We start from the raw sequence: 23518 nt of genomic DNA, 5'->3' as shown, positions 1-23518 counted from the left end.
TCCACTCTTGTCCTTTGCTGGCTCCCTGTTGCCTGCTGAGTGAAGTCCAAATTCCCAAGCACAGCATTTAAGTCTTTCCACAATCAGGCCTAACCTCATCTCTTCTTCCTCCACTGCACGCTTTTTGCTGTTTTTAAAGCCTGCCTTGCTTTTTCCAGTCTCACTGTGCTTGCTCATTCTCTTTTTCTGGGCCTTGAGTATTTTCCCCCCAAATCCATCCCCTCTGAATTTCTATCAAGGACAAATGTTATTTCCCTCCCTGTTTGGGAATTAATCTTCCACCATTATTCACCTGAAATTATGTCTGTAACGCCATTAAAAGCATTTAACATTATCATCTTTTATTACAGTAACTTGTGTACATTTTTTTTTTTTATCTTCCCTTCTAGATTATAAGGTTTTGGGGGGCAAGATAGGCCCATGTTGCTCTATGTATCCTCTCTAGGCCTTAGCCTAATGCTTTGCATTTCGTAGGCATTCAATATGTGCTCTTTTAATTAAAATGAATGGCAAATTATTCTATTTCCTTTGTGGCTACACATAACATTTTGTATATATTTATTATAGCTTTAATGACTGTGTTGGTTATCTATTGCTGCTAAAACAGAAATATCACAAGTGGATGGCTTTAGCAAACAGAAGTTTATTCTCTCATGGTCTAGGAGGCTAGAAGTCTGAATTCAGGGCACCAGCTCCAGGAGAAGGCTTTCTTTCTCTATTGGCTCTGGAGGAAGGTCCTTGTCATCAATCTTCTCTTGGTCTAGCAGCTTCTCTTCAAAGGAACCCCAGATCCAAAGGACATGCTTTGCTCCCAGTGCTGTTTTCTTGGTGGTATGAGGTCCCCATGTCTCTCTGTTCACATTTCTCTTTTGTATCTCAAAAGAGATGGATTTAAGATACAATCTACTCTTGTAGATCTCATGGGTGTAACTGCCACTAATCCATCTCATTAATATCATAGTGATAGGATTTACAACACATAGGAAAATTGCATCAGATGAAAAAATGGTGGACAATCACACAATACTGGGAATCATGGCCTAGCCAAATTGATACACATATTTTTGGGGGACACAATTCAATCCATGACAATGACCAACAACTAAATATAATGAGAAAGTTCAGGACTAAGATGTCAAATGAATGTTGTTTGCCATTAGGCAGAAGATTTTAACTGGAAATTTCCTAAATCATGTTAGCAGTAAGAGAATAGCAAAGACTAAACAGGTAGCTTTAAGAGTTCTTGGGAGGCATATAGCATTTAGATTGCAAGATTGTTGGCTCTGGTTTCAGATTGCTTTGGTTTAAATCCTGGCTCTACTATTAATTAGCTCTGTGACCTTGGGAAAATTCTTTAAGGTTTCTGTGCCTCAATTTCTTCATACGTAAAATGAGGATAGAAAGAACACCTACCTTACGGGGTTGTTGTGAGGGTTAAATTAGTTGCTATCTGTAAAGCACATCAGATAGTATAGGTTGCATAATAAGACTCAATAAATGTTACCTTTATTATCAAAGTTGGTTATCCAAAAAGGGAAAGCGTCACTGTTTTGTTGCCACCTAGCAATCACTTAACTCAAATAATTCCAAATAATTTATTTCCAAATGACTGCTGGACACACTGGTTTGGCCAGAACATGTGGCATCTCTAAAGACCCTCAGGTCACTCAAAGATTTGTATAAGAAACAGAAAAGGGAATGACCTCCTGTGGCCTACAGCTGCCCTGGGAGTGAGCCAATACCAAACAGTCAGGTGCATACATGTTTTAACAATCTCTTTAGGTTTCTGTATCATTTTAGGACAGTTCTGTAAGAATTGATTTCTAAATTTCCTTCATTTATATTTATTAATTCAGTTATTCAATTAATATGTCTGTGCTAGGTATTAAAAATTTTTTTTTTTTTTTTTAGGAACACAGAAATCAAGGAATACTGTTGCTGATTCAAGTAAGTCATGGTCTAGTGTAGGAGACAATCTTAAAGGGGTCAGACAGGTAAGAAATTGAAGCGAGTTCAAGAGAGAGAGAAATTGTATGAACAGACACATAGAGGCCAGGGGGAGCATGAAATATCTAGGGAACTTCATTTCAGAATAGTTGAGTACACGGTGAGAATATAAAAAAAAAAAAAGGAAGTGGTAAAAGAGAGAAGCAGGAACAAAGTGATGATGAGGCCTGGCTTCCTTCACTCTACCTCTTAAAGTCCCTTCCACTTGCCTACCCCACACGGGGAGGAAAAAAAAGAAAACAAAAAGCCTAAAAAGTAGCTAAAAAGCCTCTGTGGAAACGAAGTTTTGTGTAAAGGAGAACCAACCACTTGTTTTTCATCTTACATCCTGAGAGACCTCAATTTACTCCTTTGTGCATGTCAAACTGAAATTTGAAGTTTATTCTGAAGGCAATGGAAAAACGCTGAAGGATTTTAAGCAGGGGAGTAATGTGATCTAGTTCCCTTTTCAGAAAAATCACTTTGAATGCTTTGTGGAGAGGAAACAGAGAAGGAGGCAGAGAGGTGGAAAAGACAATGTATTCTGTTTAGATATGTTGAGTTTCAGGTAATTATGGACATCTGAGTGATGTTGTGATGATAGTAAGATAGCATATTCAGTCCAATAAATAACATTTCCAAGGTATATTCTGTCCTCAGCACATTCTTAGTTGCTAATTCACTTTACGGTTTTAAGAGGTTTTTTTTTTTACATAATGCATTTTTTAAATTTGATTTTGTTTTAGGTGAACGTTTACAGCGCGAATTAGTTTCTCGTTCAAAAATTTATACACAAATTGTTTTGTGACATTGGTTACAATCCCTGCAATGTGTCAGCACTCTCCGCCTTTCCCTTTCTACCCTGGGTTCTCCATGTCATCCATCCAGTTTTCCTGTCCCTTCTGCTTTTTTGTCTTTGCTTTTGGGCAGGTGTTACATATACTTGATTGAACTAAGAAGCACATTCCTTACATGTGTTATTGTTTATTTTATAGGCTTGTCTCTTTGGCTACAAGGTGGACTTCAGGAGTGGCTTCAGTTCTGAGTTAGCAGGGTGTCCCCCTGCCATAGTCTCGGGGATTCCCCCAGTCACTGTCAGCCCAGTAAGTCAGGTCTTTTTTTGTGAATTTGAATTTTGTTCTACATTTTTCTCCCACTCTGTCTGGAACCCTCTATTGTGATCCCTATCAGAGCGGTCAGCGGTGTTAGCTAGACACCATCTAATACTTCTGGGCTCAGGCTGGTGGAGGCTGGTGGTTCATTAGTCCTTTGGAATAATATTTTTCTGGTTTAAAAGAGTTTTCACCTATACAATGTCATTTTACCCTTTCCATATAAAATAGATAGAACTGTTATTCTCCCCAATTTCCAATAAGGAAATATAGCTCTGAGACTGTAAGTGATTTACCTAAAATCATAGAGGAAGCTGGGCAGATCCAAACCTCAAACCTAGCTCTTCTGACTCAAGATAGTATTCTCTCTATAGCAGGGTACTGCATACATTTGTAGTATCCCATCAATTCTTTACTCAGTGTGTATTTTATTTCCAGCACTGTGTTAGGGCAAATAAAAAGGAATTAGGGATCAGGTCAGGTCCTTGCCTCTGAAGGACAGCAGTGTGGTTTGTTGGCAAAGCTATAGACTGGCAACCAGATCTGGCTTCTGGTCCTAATTTTGCCTCTAACTACCATATTTTTCACAAATAACTTGTCCACGTAAATAATGTGCCCATGCATATGATGTGAGAAAATAATGAAATTAAGTAAAACATTTCTGGCACTGCATGTCCATGCATTTACTAAGCACATCTTATGACATTTCTGGAAGTGAATTTTGGCCTCATTCACCCATCCTCCTGTATTACAGGTAAATCATATTTATTGTTCTATTCATTTTCTTTCTTTTTTAAAATTGTGCTTCAGGTAAAAATTTATAGAGCAAATTGGTTTCCCATTTGATAGTACATAAAGTGTTTCATGATCTTGGTTTCATTCCCCACAATGTGTCAGCACTCTCCCCATTTCCACCCTGGTTTCTCCATTTTCATTTGTCCTGATTTTCTCCCCTGTCCTGCCTTTTCATATTTGCTTTTGGGCAGATGATGCCCTGTTGATCTCCTATAACTGATTGTTCTAAGGAGTAAGTTCCTTTCGACATTATTGTTTATCTCATGTGCTCTCTATTGTTTGACTGGGAGGTGGTTTCCAGGAATGGCTTCAGTTCTAGGTCAGAAGGGTGTTTTAGGGCCATAGTCTCAGGGGTTACTCCAGTCTCTGTCAGACCAGTAAGTCTGGCCTTTTTTGTGAATTTGATTTTTCCTTCTGCTCTGTCCAGGACCCTCTGTTGTGATACTGTTCATTTTCTTTAATCTCCTGCTTATGTGTATAAACGTAGTCCAAAAATGTTACTTTTGATCTTAATTGTATAATAAAGGTATAAGCCATGATCAAGAAGTCATAGATAGAGTTTGGTAGTTTCCCTATAATTGGAAGATAAACAATCAAAACTGTACATCTGTTTCTACCCATTTAAACTGGTAACTATTGGACTTAGCTCAACAGTTGAACGTGAAAACCTTATCAGATCATCTTAAGTGAAACCATTAGGTTATGTTAAACCAAAAAAAACAAAAAACCCAACCCCATTGCCTTGGAGTCAGTTCTGACTCATAGGTTATGTTAGGTCTGTTTACTTCATAATTTAATTTATGGTTTCTTAGTGTCAATTGAAGTCAGCAACATGTAAAAAGAAAATCGGCATAGCGCACTTACAAAAATAATGCATGTGGGGAGGGTGCATGGTTGGCAAAAAATATATAACACGTGCGTTATTTGTGAAAAAATACAGTACATGTATAATTACATTGATTATAGTTGGAGTAAGGCAGCTCAACTCAAACTAACTTGAATAACAAGGGCTCATGAAATCCAAAGGACTGAACAATTAAGCATCAACAAGAGCAGGGTGACAAGAGCAGGGCGGAAGAGGAAGAACTGGAACCTCAGGAAGAACTGGAACAAGGGCTCAAACCTTATCAGGACTCTTTCCAAATCTTTTGTTTCTATTGTTCTCTGTACAACAGCTTCCTTTTATCTCACTGTTGACCAGCTTTCTCTAAAAGCAGGAAATATGTCTATTATCTTTCTGAGTTTAGAGTTTACTGCTTTAGCCACCGGAGAAAAATCACTCCTAGCTCTCACTGACCCTATGTACAGAATTCTCAGGGAACTGACACTGGCCCAGTGGAAGGGGGGGTGCCCAAACAGTGGTAACCTTGTTCACTGAGTAATCAGTTCCACAAAGAGTTCTAGCAAGGCAATCCCAGATGTCTATTTTCTTAGGTACTTAATGAAACATATATGAACCTTGAATCTGGGAGCATGATATAGTTAGATAGAAGGAAAGAAAGCTAGTGTTCCACGTGGAGGAAAGAGGCTTTGAGGTAGTGATGTAGGTGGTCTATGAATGAAAAGACAAGCCTGATTGTGTCCCCATCCTTGTTCCCATAGGACATTTGTTTCAGTTGAAGCATCCGTTATAGATTTCTTGGTAGATTCAATTGTGCCTTCCAAAATCCCACTTACAACATAAACAAATCCTCACCCACTTCCTAGAATACTCCTTCCTCATCTTAACTGAACTTGGCTTAGGGTTGTGGCAGTCAGAACAAAGAAGAACAGGTGAGAGATTTCAAAGAGGGAAACTCAAAAACTCCAAGTCACCTAATCTGGGGGCCTAGAAGAAAGCTGATACCACTGGATTGCACTCTCAATGACTATCTGATCACAAGCATCTTGAAAGCAGGAGCTGTGTCTTATTCATGTTGCATCTCCAAGCACCTAGCATGCTTGGGGCTTCATTTACTGGATGAAAAAACTGAGGACTCACATAAAATGAGGAAATGAATAAGATGGCATCTAAACACCTTCTAGCTCTATAATTCTATGATTCCCTTTCTAGTCCTGATCTTAAAGGCCTTCAAAGTTGTTAAATATCCACATGCAAAAAAAGGTATGTTCATTCTACTATATGGGCATACCTTGTTTTATTGCACTTTGCAGATATTGCATCTTTTACAAATTGAAGGTTTGTGGCAACCCTGCATCGAGCAAGTCTATCAGTGCCATTTTTTTCAACAGCATGTGCTCACTTCGTGTTTCTATGTCACAGTTTGGTGATCCTTGCAGTATTTCAAACTTTTTCATTATTATAACTGTTACGGTGATCTGTGATCAGTGATCTTTGATGTTACTATTGTAGTTGTTTTTGGGTGCCATGAGCCACACCCATATGCAATGGTGAACTTAATCGATAAATGTTGTGTTCTGACTGCTCTACCAAATGGCTGTTCCCCCATCTCTCTCCCTCTCCTCTGCCTCCCTATTCCCTGAGACACAACAATATTGAAGTTAGGCCAATTAATAACCCTACAATGGCCTATAAGTGTTCAAGTGAAAGGAAAAGTCCCACATCTTTCGCTTCAAATCAAAAGCTAGAAATGATTAAGCTCAGTGTGGAAAGCATGTCAAAAGCCACGACAGGCTGGAAGCTAGGCCTCTTGTGCCAAACAATTCACCAAGTTGTGAACTCAACAGAAAAGTTCTTGAAGGAAATTAAAAGTGCTACTCCAGTGAACACATGAATGATAAAAAAGTAAAACAGCCTTACTGCTGATGTGGAGAAAGTTTTAGTGGTCTGGATAGAATCCAGAGCAAGGCACTAACTCTCTTCAATTCTGTGAAGGCTGAGAGAGAGGTGATGATAAGTTTGAAGCTAGCAGAGGTTGGTTCATGAGGTTTAAAGAAAGAAGCTGTCTCCATAACATAAAAGTGCCAATGTGAAGCAGAAAGTGGTGATGTGGAAGCTACAGCAAATTATTCAGAAGATCTAGCTAAGATAATTGATGAAGGTGGCTACACTAAATGACAGATTTTCAATGTAGAAGAAATACCTTATATTTGAAGACGATGCCATCTAGGACTTTCATAGCTAGAGAGAAGTTAGTGCCTTGTTTACTGAATATTTTAACCCCACTGTTGAGACCTACTGCTCAGAAAAAAAGATTCCTTTCAAAATATTACTGCCCACTGATAATGCACCTGGTCACTCAAGAGCTCTGCTGGAGATGTACAAAGAGGTTAATGTTGTTTTCATGCCTGCTAATGCAACATCCACACTGCAGCCCATGAATCAAGGAATAATTTTGACTTTCAAGTCTTATTATTTAAGAAATTCATTTTGTAAGGCTATAGCTGCCATAGATTGTGATTCCTCTAATGGATCTGGGCAAACCCGTTGGAAAGGATTCACCATTCTAGATGCCATTAAGAACATTCCTGATTAATGGGAGGTCAAAATATCAACATTAACAGGAGTTTGGAAGAAGTAGATTCCAACCCTCATAGGTGACTTGGAGGAGTTCAAGATCTGAGTAGAGGAAGTAACTGCAGATATAGTGAAATAGCAAGAGAACTAGAATTAGAGGTGGATCGTGAAGATGTGACTGAATTATTGCAATCTCATGATAAAACTTTAATAGATGAGGAGTTGCTTCCTATGGATGAGTTAAGAAAGTGGTTTCTTGTGATGGAATCTACTCCTGGTGAAGATACTGTGAACGTTGTTGAAATGACAACAAAAGATTTAGAATATTACAGAAACTTAGTTGATAAAGCGGTGGCAGGGTTTGAGAGGGTTGACTCCAATTCTGAAAGTTCTACCATGGGTAAAATGCTATCAAACAGTATTGCATGGTACGGAGAAATCTTTCATGAAAGGAAGAGTTAGTCAATGTGGCAAATTTCATTGTCGTCTTATTTTAAGAAATTGCCACAGGCACCCCAACCTTCGGTAACCACCACCCTGATCAGTCAGCAACCGTCAACATTGAGGCAAGACCCTCCACCAGCGAAAAAGATTGACTTGCTGAAGGTCCAGATGACACTTAGCACTTTTTAGCAATAAAGTACTTTTTAAATTAAGATATGTACGTTGTTTTGTTAAGACAGAATGCTATTGCATACTGAGTTTTCCTGCCTAGATGCATCCAATGGCAAATAGCTTGCTAGAAATTCAAAAAGCCACACTTTTTTATTTTTAATGCAGCTCCTTCCTTCAAATGCAAATCTCCTTTCTCTCAGCAGTTCCAGGTGGTTATGCATGTCTTTTCAAAGGCAAATTTCCTGACTCAAGGATTCTGCACCGGGCTCAGGTTTTCACCCTAAGCCCCCTCCCTACACAGGGATACCTCATTCAAACTAACAGCCTGTGTTTCTCTCGGGCAAATCCTACTTCCCCTTTTAGGATATCCAATCAAGTACATTACATGCTCTGTAATCTATAATTAAAAAAAAAAAAAAAAACTATAATACCCAATATTAATTTCTATCATACATTTAGGTTTGTTCTACAACACTAGGTAGGAGAAACATTCAATATCCATAATACATTCAGATAAACACATAAACCCTTTTTAAACATTCCAGTTTCTTCTTCTCTTCTCCACACCTAAACTATCTTCCCTTTCATATGCATATTGCCTTAGGCCTCTGGCTGGGTGGAACCAGAAGACCCTGGCCCCCTATCAATCATCCCATTTAACCGGCCTAGCCCTTCCCCCTCCCCCCACCCCCACCAGATGTGGCTTTTCTCTCCTCAGCTGTAGCATAACATTTCTTGCTTTTAGCCATTACAGGTAAAAATAACCAAAGGAACCATCCAAGAATCAAAATTTTCACTTCCCATGCCCCTTTGTTCTTTTTCTTACCAAGTTCCACACTTCTGTGAGTCTGGAGCCACTCCAACGATACCCGCTTCTGACACCAATTGTAAAAATTGCATGGCAGAGCTTCATCTGACCTCCTCTAACTTCACAGGAGGGAGGGAAATCAAGATCAAGCATCAGCTGCCCAAGGCCGACTCTTATGAGGTGGAGGTCAGACACATTTCATCTGGCAAAATGTTTTACCAATTTTGACACCAACCGTCCCTCCCACAGCACTCTCTACTTCTCTGCTGGGTTTGATAATTCACTGCAGTGGCCACACAGAACTCGCAGAAAACACTCACAGTTATGGGGCTTATTAGGGGAGTAGAGTAGCAGGTTAAAATTCAGCATCAGGAAATGACTCAGAATACAGTTCTTTAATCAGGACAGCCTCTTCTCAGCTGTGTCCACAGGTAGGCCTCTCTCTGTCTCTTGGCCCCTTGGCTTGGTCTCTGCCCTGCTCAGGCAAGTGTTACAAAGCTCTTTGAGCTCTGCCAATAAGTGCCCAGAGGCACTCCACTCTTCCATCAAGCCTCCTGCCCAAAGGCACTCAACTTTCTTGCTTCATGGACTGGGAAGCCCGAGGCGCCAACTCCTGCAAGTCTCCTGGTTCTGTTACCTCTGCTGTTGATGTTTCTCTGCCACTGCTTCTCACTGTCTCCAGTGTTACAGCTCTTTCTCTCTAGTAGGTTCTTGGCATAGGAACCCTGGGTCCAATGGACATGCTCTGATCTCAGCTCTTCTTCTTGGTGGTGGTAAGTTCCCCCCTTTCTACCTCTGGGATGGCTCATTAAGCCTAGTGGAATGGCAAAACTCGCCAATCCCCTCGTTAGGGTTCCATACACCTTATTTGCATGGTCCCACCCCCACATGGGTGCCATGCACACTATTTGCATTATTAGCAAGCTATCCAATCCCCTTTGTGGGCTACAATTACCTCATTTGCATAGCCCCACCCAATCACTTGAGTTGGAGTTACAAGACCTCAGTAGGAAAGGCCGTATATAAGCGATCCACCGCACTGCAAAGTTAAACTTAAGTACAGAGAAGGATATGACAAAATTTACTTATTAATTATGGAGCAAGGATTAAAACACAGTTCTTATATCTGTTGTAGGATGTTCTTATTTGGCTTTGCAGACAACATATTGAATCACACCCAGATAATGATAGCCTTACTTGCCGGCAATATTTTTTCTTTTTTAAAAAAATGATTATGCTTTGTTATAAAGATGCTTGTCACAGAATGCTGATATTTGAATCAAGCGTTCAAATATATTCTGTGGCAAGCATTTTAGATTTCTTTTAAGTGCAGCCAGAATGCTCCTTAGAGGCAAGGATGGCAAGACTGCGTCTTACATACTTTTGACATGTTGTCAGGAGGGATCAGTCCCTGGAGAAGGCCATCATGTTTGGCAGAGTACAGGGTCTGCGGAAAAGAGGAAGACCCTCAATGAGGTGGATTGACACAGTGGCTGCAACAATAAGCTCAAGCATAACAACGATTGTAAGGATGGCGCAGGACCGGGCAGTGTTTCGTTCTGTTGTGCATAGGGTCACTATGAGTTGGAACCAACTCTATGGCACCTAACAACAACAACAACAATCATAAAAAATCCAGAATGAATGTAAATAGAAAGCACCAGAACCATAAATATTTTCACCATCATTCTGTTGTAGGGGAAAAAATCTCAAAGTTTAGTAAAGCAAAAACAAAGTTTTATTCGGCATATATTCAAAAAGACAAAAGTGCGAAGTGGACAAGCATGCTGCCAGAGCCACGTCTGCCCAAGTCCAAAGAAATATTACAGAATAGGCAGGAGTGGGAAAATGGACAAGCTTGCTGCCACAGCCATGTCTGCTGGACTCCACGGAGGGTTACAGAGTCATCAGTATATATTAACATTACAGATAGGAAAAACCATTGAAAGCGTCACCTTTTCACAGATTGCCTAGAAACTGTGATCCTACTTTTTTTTTTTTCTTAACAATCATTGGTACAGGTTTCAGTAATGACAGTCAGGAGGGTCTTCATTGGCCCAACAAATTTCTATTCACTAAACGTTAATAGAAAAAGATAAGAGTGGCAAGTCTTTTGTGTTCTGGCTTATGTGAAAGGTTCCCTAAAAGATATTTTCTAAGATTATCCTATCTATTGCCTTTATACCTCAGTGCCCAGTTGATGTGTCCTTGTGAGTCCTTGTGAGCCCAGCTCCAGCTGGGTCACATTCTCTATGCTCAAGGACAGGGAATAATGAGTCCAATATTATTTCCTAAATCAATAATTTACAGCTAAGACCTTGTCCTTAACATTAATAATGATTTATTGAACCATCAGGATAGTGTCAGCCCCTCAACTTTTGTCAACTTACATAATTTTTCTTCTTTAGTGCAGGCCAGATCCCCATTATCTTTGTCACCGTTAACTTTAAAGAGAATATTGCATTCTAACAAAATATGTTAGTACCAAAAAAAAAAAAAGGGGTCATAATTCAGCCTTGGGATATATTTTGTTTTACGTACTTTCCTCTTTCTTTGCTATTTTTGGATTAAATAGTATCCAAAATGGGAAACTCCTTAGCTGGATCTGAATAATTCCCTTGTACACAGATCATTCTGACGTAGAAACTCCCTTTCGGAGGCTGTTCGCACTTTCTCTTTATGAAGTTGCTCCTCATTGTCAGAAGCCAGCTGATGATCTGTTTCACGGAATCCCTCATAGCTAACCCAACACCAGCTCTCTGCTTACTCCACATGGTGACGGCTTTGTGCCTCATTTCCTAGAACTATTTAGTGTGCCTGGCTTTTCATCTTCTCTTCATACACTTGGACCTTTTTCTCATGTCTCCCTCACTAGATTGGAAATGTCTCAGTACTAGACACACACAGTGTGTTCCAATCAAGGATAGACTACTATTTACTTGCAGACCTATAATTTCATATGAAATGCTTTAACTTTTTCCTAATTCCATAATCTAGGCCAAATCCATCTCCTTTCTTTCAACTTGCAGAGCCATAATCCTAGTTCAGGCCCCCATTCTCTCACCTGGATAAATGCTATCCTCTAATTATTTACATAACCTTTGGTCTCTAATCTCTGGCAATTCATCCGTGACTTCCTTCCTAGTTATCTTTCTAAAGCACAATTCTGATGGCATCACTCCCCAGCTTAAAAACCTTCCATAGCTCCCCACTACCTACAAAATAAAATGCCTAGCTAACATAGTTTATAAAGAAAATGTTCTACATCCTACTTTGGTGAGTAGCATCTGGGGTCTTAAAAGCTTGTGAGCAGCCATCTAAAACACTCTACTGGTCCCACCCATTCTGGAACAAGGGAGAATGAAGAAAGCCAAAGACGCAAGGGAAAGATTAGTCCAACTAGCCTCCACCAGACTGAGTCCAGCACAACTAGCTGGTCCCCCGCTACCACCAGTGACTGCTGTGACAGGGATCACAATTGAGGGTACCAGACAGAGCTGGAGAAAATGTAGAACAAAATTCTAACTCACAAAAAAAGACCAGAGTTACTGATCTGCCAGAAACTGGGGAAACTCCAAGAGTATGGCCTCCAGACACTCTTTTAATTCAGTACTGAAGTCACTCCAGAGGTTCACCCTTCAGCCAGATTTGGCAGGCCCATAAAACAAACAATAATACAGGTAGCTCAACCATGTATACAAGACTAAATGGGCACACCAGCCTAGGGGCAAGGACAAGAAGACAGGAGAGGACAGGAAAACTGGGCCAATGGAAACGGGGAACCGAAGGTCAAGAAGGGGAGTGTTGACACATCACGGGGTTGGCAACCAATGCCACAAAACAATATGCGTATTCATTTTTAATGAGAAACTAATTTCATCTAAAGCACAATTAAAAAAAAAAGGCAAAGTAAGAAAAAAATCAAAAGAAATAATCTTGAGACAGCTATATCTCTTTCATGTATAATACATACAAATTTTCAGATTCTTGAAATTTCCATGTAGGAAAAGTGAGGGAATCAACTAACTAAAGGAGTGAGATTTAAAGATTTAAGTAGAAAGTTCAGCATTCCTTAAAAAGATGTTTACTTCATAAGTACAATAAAATACAATCATAAAGCTCAAAATCACACCTGAGATTTTGTGGAAAAGCACTGCCAATCACTTATTCACAATTAAAAGTACCGAAATAAATACACAAAATGCCTAGCATGGGCATGCAAGCTTTTTGCAACCTGGGCCTATCCTCCCTTGTTGTTAGATGCTGTTGAGTCCAGTTTCATAGTGACCCCTGTCTTAGTCATCTAGTGCTGCTATAACAGAAATACCACAAGTGGATGGCTTTAACAAAGAGAAATTTATTTTCTCACAGTCTGGTAGGCTAGAAGTCCAAATTCAGAGCGTCAGCTCCAGGGCAACCCTTTCTCTCTCTGTTGGCTCTGGAGCAAGGTCCTTCTCATCAATCTTCCCCTGGACTAGGAGCTTTTCCGCAAAGGAACCCCAGGTCCAAAGGACCGCTCTGCTCCTGGCACTGCTCTCTTGGTGGTATAAGGTGTCGCCCCCCCCCCCCTTGCTTCCCTTTCCTTTTTATCCCTTGAGAGATAAAAGGTGGTAAAGGCCACACCCAGGGAAACTCCTTTTACTTTGGATCAGGGATGCGATCAGGGTAAGGGCATTACAATTCCACCCTAATCCTCTTTAACATAAAGTTACAATTGCAAAATGGAGGACAGCTACACAATACTGGGCATCACAGCCTAACCAAGTTGACACATACTTTGGGGGAACACAATTCAACCCATGACAACCCTCTTTCCAACAACTTACCCTTCCTACTCCGTATTCTATGGACTATTAATTGTATACCAAATACATCTTTGCTCATTCCCATCATCCATCTTTGTTCATTTTCTCTCTTCCTAAGGTGGGCTTTTCTACCTAATCAAATGTTGCTCTTTAAGATCCAGCTTGACACAATAGCCTCAACAATGAACTCAAACAAATAAAAAATAATGGAGATGGCACAGGACCAGGCACAGCCTAGTTCCATTATACATAAGGTCACCACGAGTTGGAGCCAACTCGAAGGCAACTAACAAGATCCAGCTCAGCGGTATCACATCTTAACACCTTTCTTGCTATTCCTAGTCAAAAGTGGCTTCTCCTCATTTCCAGGGCACATTGTTCATGCCTCTGTTCTAGCATTTAGTGGCTGCTCTGTTTTCTAGAGGTGGGCTTGTCTATTCACGTCTCCTGTTTTTACTGTGAGCTCCTTCAGACCAGGGATGTGATGATTTATTCATCTTTCAATGGCCCTGCCCAGCAAGGGGAATGGAAGGGGAAGAGTAACCTCCTTGGGAAATAAAGGTGTTTTTAATGACTTAAGGGAAGGGACATTTTCTAGCCTGTTTCTTAGAAGTAGTTTAGTCTTTCACTATAGCCATTCATCTTACCAGAAATAACTTCCTAGAGTTAAAGAGTTTAGGGACCTCTCCTATCTAGGATTTCTGTCTAGGAGTCAGATTAGATACAGACGTCTCTAAACTAGCCTTGGAAACCCTGGTAGCGGTTAAGTGCTACCTTATCAAATTCAAAACTTTATATAGTGCATTCAGCCACCAATTACATTTCTTTTATGAAGGGCCTCTAGTTATTAGCATTTATTAAAAAGGAAGGTCAAGGTAAATCGGCTATAACTTTCTAATCCCTTAATTTAAGCCTAAATATTTGGCATACAGTATTTTGAACATGTAAGTGACTGGGTTTACTTTCGTAGACTACAGCTGTTAGTATTACCGATCACATATCCTAGCCTTGTTAGGGGATTTACGTCTAGTTTTGTCACAAGAAGTCAAGTGGCACGTGGTTTTCCGGACATGGACCGTCAGAAAACCAAAACCCATTGCCATGGAGTCGATTCCGACTCTTAGCCACCGCGGTCTGTAATTAGTTGTAATTACTTGAGTCGAACGATTCAGGGCACATGGTTACTTGGCTTCCATTCATCATTCACCATTTGATTCTGTGCCAACAAGATGTCGGGTGTTTGGCCGCACCGTCAAAGCTGGCACCAGGATCCTGGCCTCTCCAAGTCAACGTCCGGCAGAGGGAAACCGGCAACACCAGCCTGCGGGGAGAGCATGGGCAAGGGGGCGCGCAATGCCTGGGTAGAACACAAGCCCGCAGAGCGCGGTGACGCCTTGTGGGTATTGAGGGCACTTCACTGCCACGGTCCAACGCGAACCCCCTTTCAGTCAGGCCACCTCCGGCGGAGGCGCGCGGGGGCGGGGCGGGGCGGGGCGCGCCGGCGCGTAGATGCCGCGGGCAGCGGGGCGCGGGCGCGCGAGGAAGGAGGGGTGCGCGGGGCGGGGGCGCGCGGCGGGCGCAGCGGCCTGAAGCGCTTGCACCCGGCGGAGCCGAGCTGGCCGAGGCAGGCGCCGCTGCTTCTGCTGCTGCCCGGTCGCGCGGGGACAGTTCGGGGCTGAGCCGGGTGCTGTCCCGCCCTCCCGCTGCAGTCCTCCAGTCAGCCGGCCGCGCGGGTCCCGTTATGTCGCTGAGGCAGCGCCTGGCTCGGCTGGCGAGCAGTTTGCAGGAGCCGCAGAAAGTGGCCCGCTTCCAGCAGCTGTGCGGGGTGGAAGCGCTGCCAAGCGATTCCGCCGCAGCCCCTGCCGACCGGAGGGAGGATGACGAAGAGGCGGAGGCGCAGCTAACCCGAGACTCCCGGCGGCGAGGGCGACAGCCAGGGCCGCCCGGGGGCCCCCAGCCTCCCGGGAGCGACCTCAATCAGTGCCCAGCGAAGCTGGGCGGCGGCGGCGCCCCCAACGGTGTGCGGAACGGTCTGGCGGCCGAGCTGGGCCCCGCTCCGCCGCGGCGCGCGGGAGCTCTGCGTCGCAACTCGCTGACGGGCGAAGAGGGCCAGCTGGCCCAAGTGAACAACTGGCCACTCTACTACCTGTTCACCTTCGGCACGGAGCTGGGCAACGAACTCTTTTACGTCACTTTCTTTCCCTTCTGGATCTGGAACCTGGACCCCCTGGTGGGCCGGAAACTCGTGGTCATATGGGTGATGGTCATGTACCTGGGCCAGTGCACCAAGGACATCATCCGTTGGCCGCGGCCTGCCTCGCCGCCGGTGGTAAAGTTGGAGGTCTTCTACAACTCCGAGTACAGCATGCCCTCTACCCATGCCATGTCCGGCACCGCCATCCCCATTTCCATGGTCCTTCTCACCTATGGCCGCTGGCAGGTAAGGCGCCCTCTCCTCCCCGCAGGAGTTAAAGGTAACGGAGCCAGGGGTGGGTTAACAGAAACTCGGAGTTCCCCTTGCTGTCTACAGTTATTTGGGCGTTCCCGTCCCAGAGCTCTGTCCACAGGCTTTCACAGTACGCGCCAACAGGCCCTTTCTAGGTTTTTAAGTATTAAGTTATCAGGGGAAACCTGCAGACTTAGCCGTTAAACTGTATTTTAACAGTAATGTCTTTCTTAGAATCCAAAGGAAACACTCTTTGTGAAGTAATACGTTATCAGTGGACACTAGCTGAGTTTTTAGATTGGTGTAATTCCTGTGATGCACAGGGGAAGTGAATTTTCCCTAGTTAGTGGGTAGATTGTGAGGGTGGCGCAAGGCCGGGCAGTGTCTGGTTCAGTTGTATGTAGGTTGGCTATGATTCAGAACCAACTACACCGCACCCAACAACAACAACCGTTAGATAACTAAGACACAGTTTCACATTTACATATGGTGCCTTCCCCAGAATTGATTCTGTATCAAACTTAGGTAATGTCATTAGCTTTACTGTGAGACAATGTTTAAAAAAGCTTATATTCCAAAAGGAACTTGCTGGTTCCAGGCAATGAAGTAACGACTTTTAAAAGAAAGCCGCCCTTTATGGAAGTTAGTGGAGCCCAGTCTGCCTGAGTCAATACTCAACGTCCTCCTTTTAAGGGTGTGGTTGCTCCTTTGCTGATAAAATGCTGATAAAAAACAACAGAAAAAACCCATTGCTCATAGCAACCCTGTAGGGCACAGTAGGCCCAAGGAGGATTCAAACTGCTGACCTCTTGGTTCCCAGCCCTAGCTCTTAACCACTGTGCCACCACAGCTCCAATTTGCTGATAGAAAGTTTTATTTATCCTCCAGGTCACTGATCTGTAGTATCAGTTGTGCTACGATAGTGTTGTTGCATTAACGTAAAAATGGATGAGTTTAAAGTTATTCTTAAAGATAGGGTTCTTGGTCAGACTAGTGTGTTGGTAAAAATGGCAAGTATGACAGCAGTCATCCTGACCTGTATAAGTTTTAATAGTAAATGTTTTATATTTTGATTACTTCTTCTTGTTTTCAGTTTTGTTTCCCATGCCACATAAAAATTTCGTAGGTTTTAAGACTAATTCTCTTTCATATGGAATTGACTGGACGGCATTGGCTGGCTCTATAGAAGCAAAATTTGTTCTTAGACTGTTGTGCTTGCTTTATCTGTCCTTTAAATCGTGAGATTTGTCCATTCCTTAACTTAAAAATAAAGTTCATTATTATGGAGAATCATTCTAAGGAAGCAAACTTCCTCTATTTTTTTTTCTCTTTACTGCATAAAATCATTTCACATTGAGAAATATACATTCTCTGTAAGACTCCATTATGATAAGCTTCCTTATTCCAGATTTAATTTCAGTATAGAGAAAATCTTGTCCCCATGGATACTTCTGTATAGTGCATCCTTCTTACTATAGCATGAAACATATTTAATGCACGCAGTAAGAATGACAGAATTACAATGGAAGAGCACCATGGGAAGGTTTTTTCAATTTAACCAAAAGAGTGTACAGTGATACTCAGATTATAAAGTAGTGCTTGCTTGTTTTTCATGGTAGATAAATATCTCAACATTTTCAGTTAAATTAAAAAATTTCAGAAGTTAAGATTAAGCATCATTGAGTTGTGTTTGGCATGATAATTAGCTGGCTGGCTAGTTATGTGTCTCTTATTTTTGTAGGACTTTCAGGGAACTGTAACTACAGGGCCTTTATAATTCCTTCTCTGTATAAAGCTATGTTACATGCTATTAATATTTACAGTGAAAGTAAGAGAAAGTAGTTATTTTTGTTCTTCATTTATTTATTCAGAGCACATACTAAACAGGAAGTACAGCTGAGTTGTTTACAGGATGCAACTATCAATCTTCTAACATTTTGCATGATCAGAATAAGCTGAGAGTTTTTTTTGACAACTTAGTATATTTAATTCAAAGCTTGAGGAATTTGTATATCATACAATTTTAAAATTTGAGCTGGACAGGACTCTAGAAACCATTAGTCTCAAACAATCATTTTACACATGTGGAAACTGACCAATTACATTAGAATTAATCTTGGAAAAATTAGTTTAAATTTCTTATTTTACATTTTTTAACTCCATAAAAGTTTCTAAATTTGGATAGTTGTTTATTTTTGGTTAGCTGTTTTGAAAGTCTCCCTTATATGAAAATTCTGTTTTTATAAGTGTTTGATTATAATCATCTAGTACATAAACCAAAATGACTTGTTAATATACTTTTTATGAGTTGAAAACAAAAGTACCTTCCTTTGCTTACGTTGTTTGGTTCTCTTCTCTGCTGGTGAGTATTTTACTACTTTAAAAGGGAGGCTTGTAGTTCCAGACCAGGAAATGAAAAAAATTTTTTTGTTAGAAACCAGGGTAAGAATTGCAGGAGTTGAAAGTAGGTGTTTCTCTAATTAATAGTAGTTTTTGTTGACAGCTCTGTTGATCTGTTTTGTCCTGCTGCTGACTTTGTCCAGGCATGGTTACAGCTATATGCCTAAGATGCTGAAACCTCTGTCTCTCTGGGAACAGAGTTACCTCATTTGCCATTCCTTTGGCTTTGAGTAATTACTTCACTCCTCCCTACCAGTTAATGTTCCTACCCTACTTGAAATTTGCTCAAGTTTCATGTCCTACACAAAGCGGTTTTTTTAAATTAACATTTTCGGTTGGATTATTCCCCAGTGGTTCTAACATGACAGTGTATGAAAAATTACCTGGGGCTTGTATAAAGTACAGATTTCTGTACCTTAAAACCAGAGATTCTGATCCATTAGCTAAGTGAGGGGCATTGGATTTTACCAGAATGGTTTTTCCAAAGAATTTTGAGGAAGAAATGTACTTTCTTCAACTATGTCCAATAAAACTCTTTATTGTGAGAATATATTTTATATTTCTCCAAGATTGCTGGGTCAGCTCTTTTGCAGTTCCAGTCTTTGAAGCTTTTTCAGAAATGTCAGGACAGAAAGAGAGATTGGAACAGTATAGCTCCAAGCAGTTATTTGATACTGGGAGCATTTTCAAAAATAGTTTTTGATATATAACATAGAAAATGTCTTGGAATTTCTCCAGGGATTACATAACTTTGAGAGCCAATGGCCAGGATACTAATTGTTACTCTTACGCTATTAGTTGAAAATTTTTGTAGCCTGAGTTAGGAAAAATATTAAAAAATAAAGAGCATCAGGTATTAAGAACATAATTCTTTGAAGAATAATCCAAAATAAAAAATAAAGCACTCATTTTGTATATATATTTGCGTGTCCTTTCAGGAATAAAAATTCTTTATTTTTAAGTAGTATAGCATATAATCTTTTCTAATGATATCCTTGATTTAATAATTGGTTAAGATGGTTTTAGATTAATTTCATTAAAAAAAAAATTAGTCCCATGGTACATTTTCTAGCCAAACATTCCCAATTGGCCTACACACGCTTTCACTGCTTTTTATAATAATAATTGTTATTATTAAAATTTATTAAGCACTTCCTGTGGCTCAAGCATTGTTCAAAATCTTGTGTACCTATTGCCTCACTAAGTCTATTCTTATTATACCCCAGTGTTTGCTCTTATTGTTTGTGCTAGTTTACAGATGAGGAAACTGAGTGCCAGGAAGGTTAAATAGCTTACTCAAGGTAACACAGCTAATAAGTGGCAGGCAGTCTGACTCAAGAGCTTGCACAGAAAACTTTTCAAATCACACTTTGTGATTTTTAAGGCTTTTTGCAACAGTAGATAGCATTTTTGAAATGCATGAGACTGTATTCTTAAAATATAAGAACAGGTTTTATATGTCCTTGAGAAGATAAAATGTGTATATATATATATGCAATGTTCACAAATATTTGCACGTTGAACATACATTAATTTGTTGGCCTGAAATCAAATGATTTGGTCTCCTCTTCCTTTTCCACTATCTTCCTAACATTAGATTAAAAAAAAAAAAAAATTCAATAAACCTAATAAGAGTTTTGGAAAAGAAAAGCCCACATAAGCTATTCTATCAAAATATAGTATAGATGATAAAAAAAGATATCTGTGAGGCCAAGAAAAGATAAAAAGAGGAAAAGCAAAAAGTAAGAGTTACAAAAGTAGGTCAGAAATGACAAAGATGAGGGAAACTGTTACTTTGGTAATTCTGGGAAGAAACAAAAGTTTATTAAAAAATCAAATTGGTTTATTTTTTACCTGGCATTATAATTGTGTTTGAAATGCACATTTTCCTAATTTACAAGTGTTTATTACTAATTATTGATTTAAAGTTAATTTTAATTTTTTATTTGAATGGTTAATACAAATGCATGGTACAAGATTAAAAATTTACTTAGAATATGAAGAGGAGAGTACATTTCTCCGCCTTGCAGCTACCCAGGCCTCTTCCAGAAGGAATCACCGTTACAAGTTACTTCTTTACTCTTACAGAGAATCGTTACTTTTACAGGCACGTATTTATTTATTTTTTTGTACAAGTGGTAACATACTATACTGTTCTGGACTTTGTTTGTTCCATTAGAAGTATATCATAGAGGTTTTCCTTTTATTGTAGCCAACAATAATAATAATAGAATAATAATCTGCTTGGTATTGTTTTAAGGGTTTGACATGACTTAACTCTTTTAATCCACACATAAATCCTGTGAGTATTATCACTGCTTTACAGTAGAAGAATTTGAGGCAGAAGGAGGTTAAGTAATTTGCTGAAGATCACTCAGCAACTATACGTCAGAGCCTGGATTTAAACCCAAGCAGTTTGACTCCAAAAGGATACAATACTATACTACCGTATAGTATTATCTCTAAATATTAGCACATTTCATATTATATACTGAGAAAGCTGTCTGATTTTTATTCACATTTGCATGATGTTTATTAATGTAGAATAATTTATTTAATAAGTTAACTGTTCGGACTCGAAGGTTTCCAATCTCTTGGTAGTACAATGACACAGCGACTGTTTTTATGTATGTGTATTTGAACACGTTGCTGTGTCAAAGAGTGTATGCATTTGAATTTTAACAGATGAAGTAAAATTCCCCTTCCTGAAGATACTACTAATTTACTTTCCTACTTGCAATGTATGGGAGCGCCTGGTTTTCTGTATTCTCGCTAATGCAATATATTGCTAAGCTTTTTTGTCTTTGCCAATCTGATAAGTGAAAAATAATTTTAATGTTGTATTTAACTTGCATTTCTCTTATCAGAAAGGTTGATCAACTTTAAATAGGTTTATTGGCCATCTATATTTCCTTTTCTGTGTAGTACCTATTCAAAGTCTTTGTCTAATTTTTCTATTAGATTGTCGGTATTTTACTTTTTTTTTTTTTAACTATACCTTTTTGTTGGTGTTATTATTTGTTTATTAGTGGTTGCTGTACCTTCAAATATTATACCACTTAAGGGTAGCTTAAGAACCTTGCAAAAGGGTAGACTTCCATTTTCTTCTCTTCCCTCCTTTGTGCTATCGCTGTAATATGTTTACATCTATATTATGTTATAAAACTTGCAGTATATGTCTATTATTTTTGCGTAGTGTTCTGGTATATAATGTAGAATATGACTATGAAGAAGAAATATAATAGAGTAGTACAGTATAGTTTTGGAGCTGATTAAATTTTTGCTTTAAAGACCTTATTTTCACTTTTTTTTTTGTAGTGCAAACCTGCTGACAAAGAATTTTCTTAGCTTTTTTCTCTGAAAAAAGACTTTATTTTTGAAAAATATTTTCATGGGTTATAGGATTTTGAGTTGACAGCTTATTTTTTCTTTCTTTCAGTACTTAGAATATATTGCTCCATAGTCTTCTGGCTTGCACAGTTTCGAGGAGAAGTCTGCTGTAATTTTTATCAGTGATCCTCTGTATGTAATATGTCTTTTATTCTGGCTGTCTTTAAGATTTTCTTTTTGTCACTAGTTTCAAGCAATTTGAAAATGATGTGACTTGATATGATTTTCTTTATATTTTTCCTGCTTGGGGTTCATTGATTTTCTTGAATCTGTGGGTATATAATTTTCATCAAATTTGGAAGATGTTCAGCATTATTTCTGGAAATTTTATTTCTGTCCTTCTTCTCCACCTCCTCCCCCCCCCGCCCGCCCCAGTCTCCCCTTCTACAATTCTAATCTTACATATATTAGACAGTCACTAAAGGTCACTGAACTTCAGGGTGTTTTTGTTTGTTTGCAGTGTTTTTGCTCTCTGTGCTTTATTTTAGGTAGTTTCCATTGCTATGACTAATGTTTTCTTCTGCAGTGTCTAATCGGCTGCTAACCTCATCACTGGGATGGTTTATAATTTAAGATACTGTATGGTTCATATCTATAAGTCTCATTTGGATCTAATTACTATTTTTAAATAATATTTTATAGTGTTAAAGATGAAAGCTTACACAGCAAATCAGGCTCCTCTTTAACTGTTTCTACACAAATTATTCAGTGATATTGTTTACATTATTTCACGATGTGTCAGCATTCTCATTCATTTCATTCTGGTTATGTGATTTCCGGTACTCTAAGTTTCCCTGCCCACTTACCTTCTCATCTTTGGGTTAGAGTAATTTTTGACCACTTGGTCTCATATAGGTGATTTCTTCAAGGAGCTGATTACTCATGGGTGATATTCATTATTTTATGAGCCAATATGTTATTTAGCTAAAAGGTGACCTTAAGTGACAGTTTCAGTTTAAAGAATATCTGAGGGCAATAGTCTCAGAGTCCTCTAGACTCAATTGGTTTACTAAATCTGGACTTTTTAGGAATTTGAGTTCTGTTTGTGTCTTATTTTTAAAACTTCTATTTCTTAGCTCATCATGTTCCTGTTTTCCTTGAGTATGTTTACATGATTTTTAATAGCAGTTTTAAGGTCCTCATCTACTAATTTTATCATCTCTGTCATCTTTGTGTATGTTTTTAATTGTTCTACTGGCTATGGATTATATTTTCCTGCTTCTTTGCTTGGTACTTTTTTTAACTAGGTTTTGAATTTTGTGATAGTCTTTTAAATTGTATTGGTGTGCAGTTGCTTGTTAGTTTAATCTTTTCTTGAGCCTTGCTTTTAGGTTTGTTAGGATGGGTCCATGATAACCATAGTCTAGAGCTAATTTAGCCTCACAACTGAGGAGATAAGCTTCTGAAGACTTTACTCAATGCCGTTTCCACTGCTGCCTGGTGGGAAATCAAACTATTCCCAGACTTATATGAATTTTTGAAGCTGTTTGACCTAATATTTTCTGATGGTTCTTTCCCCAGCCTGATTGAGTTTCACCCCATGTGTGAATTTGCAGGGACCCCTCTAGAAATATCTGGAGCTCATTTTCTGTGCAGACTTCTCTCTCCAGTACTTTTGGCCTACAAATTATAGCTGCTTTGGCCTCTGGGAACTTCAGTCTTTCTCTCTTCAACTCCGTGAGACTGCTAGACTCTGGGTTCCTCTTCCTGTGCTACAGCTTGGAAACTTTCTCCAGCAGAAAG

The 23518-nt window shown here is 39.7% G+C and overlaps 1 protein-coding gene across 1 annotated transcript in view; it reads left to right on the top strand.

Moving 5' to 3' along the window:
- Positions 1-15162: 15162 nt before the first annotated feature.
- The window catches only part of SGPP1 (sphingosine-1-phosphate phosphatase 1), a 42398-nt gene continuing 34042 nt past the window's right edge, over positions 15163-23518 (top strand). Inside the window, exon 1 of the mRNA XM_003408702.4 lies at positions 15163-15979. Coding sequence (XP_003408750.1) covers positions 15281-15979 — 699 coding nt within the window. The 5' untranslated portion in view covers positions 15163-15280. The remainder of the gene's footprint in view (positions 15980-23518) is intronic.

The sequence above is a fragment of the Loxodonta africana genome, chromosome 10 (assembly GCF_030014295.1).
Source record: "Loxodonta africana isolate mLoxAfr1 chromosome 10, mLoxAfr1.hap2, whole genome shotgun sequence".
NCBI lineage: Eukaryota > Metazoa > Chordata > Mammalia > Proboscidea > Elephantidae > Loxodonta > Loxodonta africana.
This window is presented reverse-complemented; position numbering and strand designations above follow the sequence as displayed.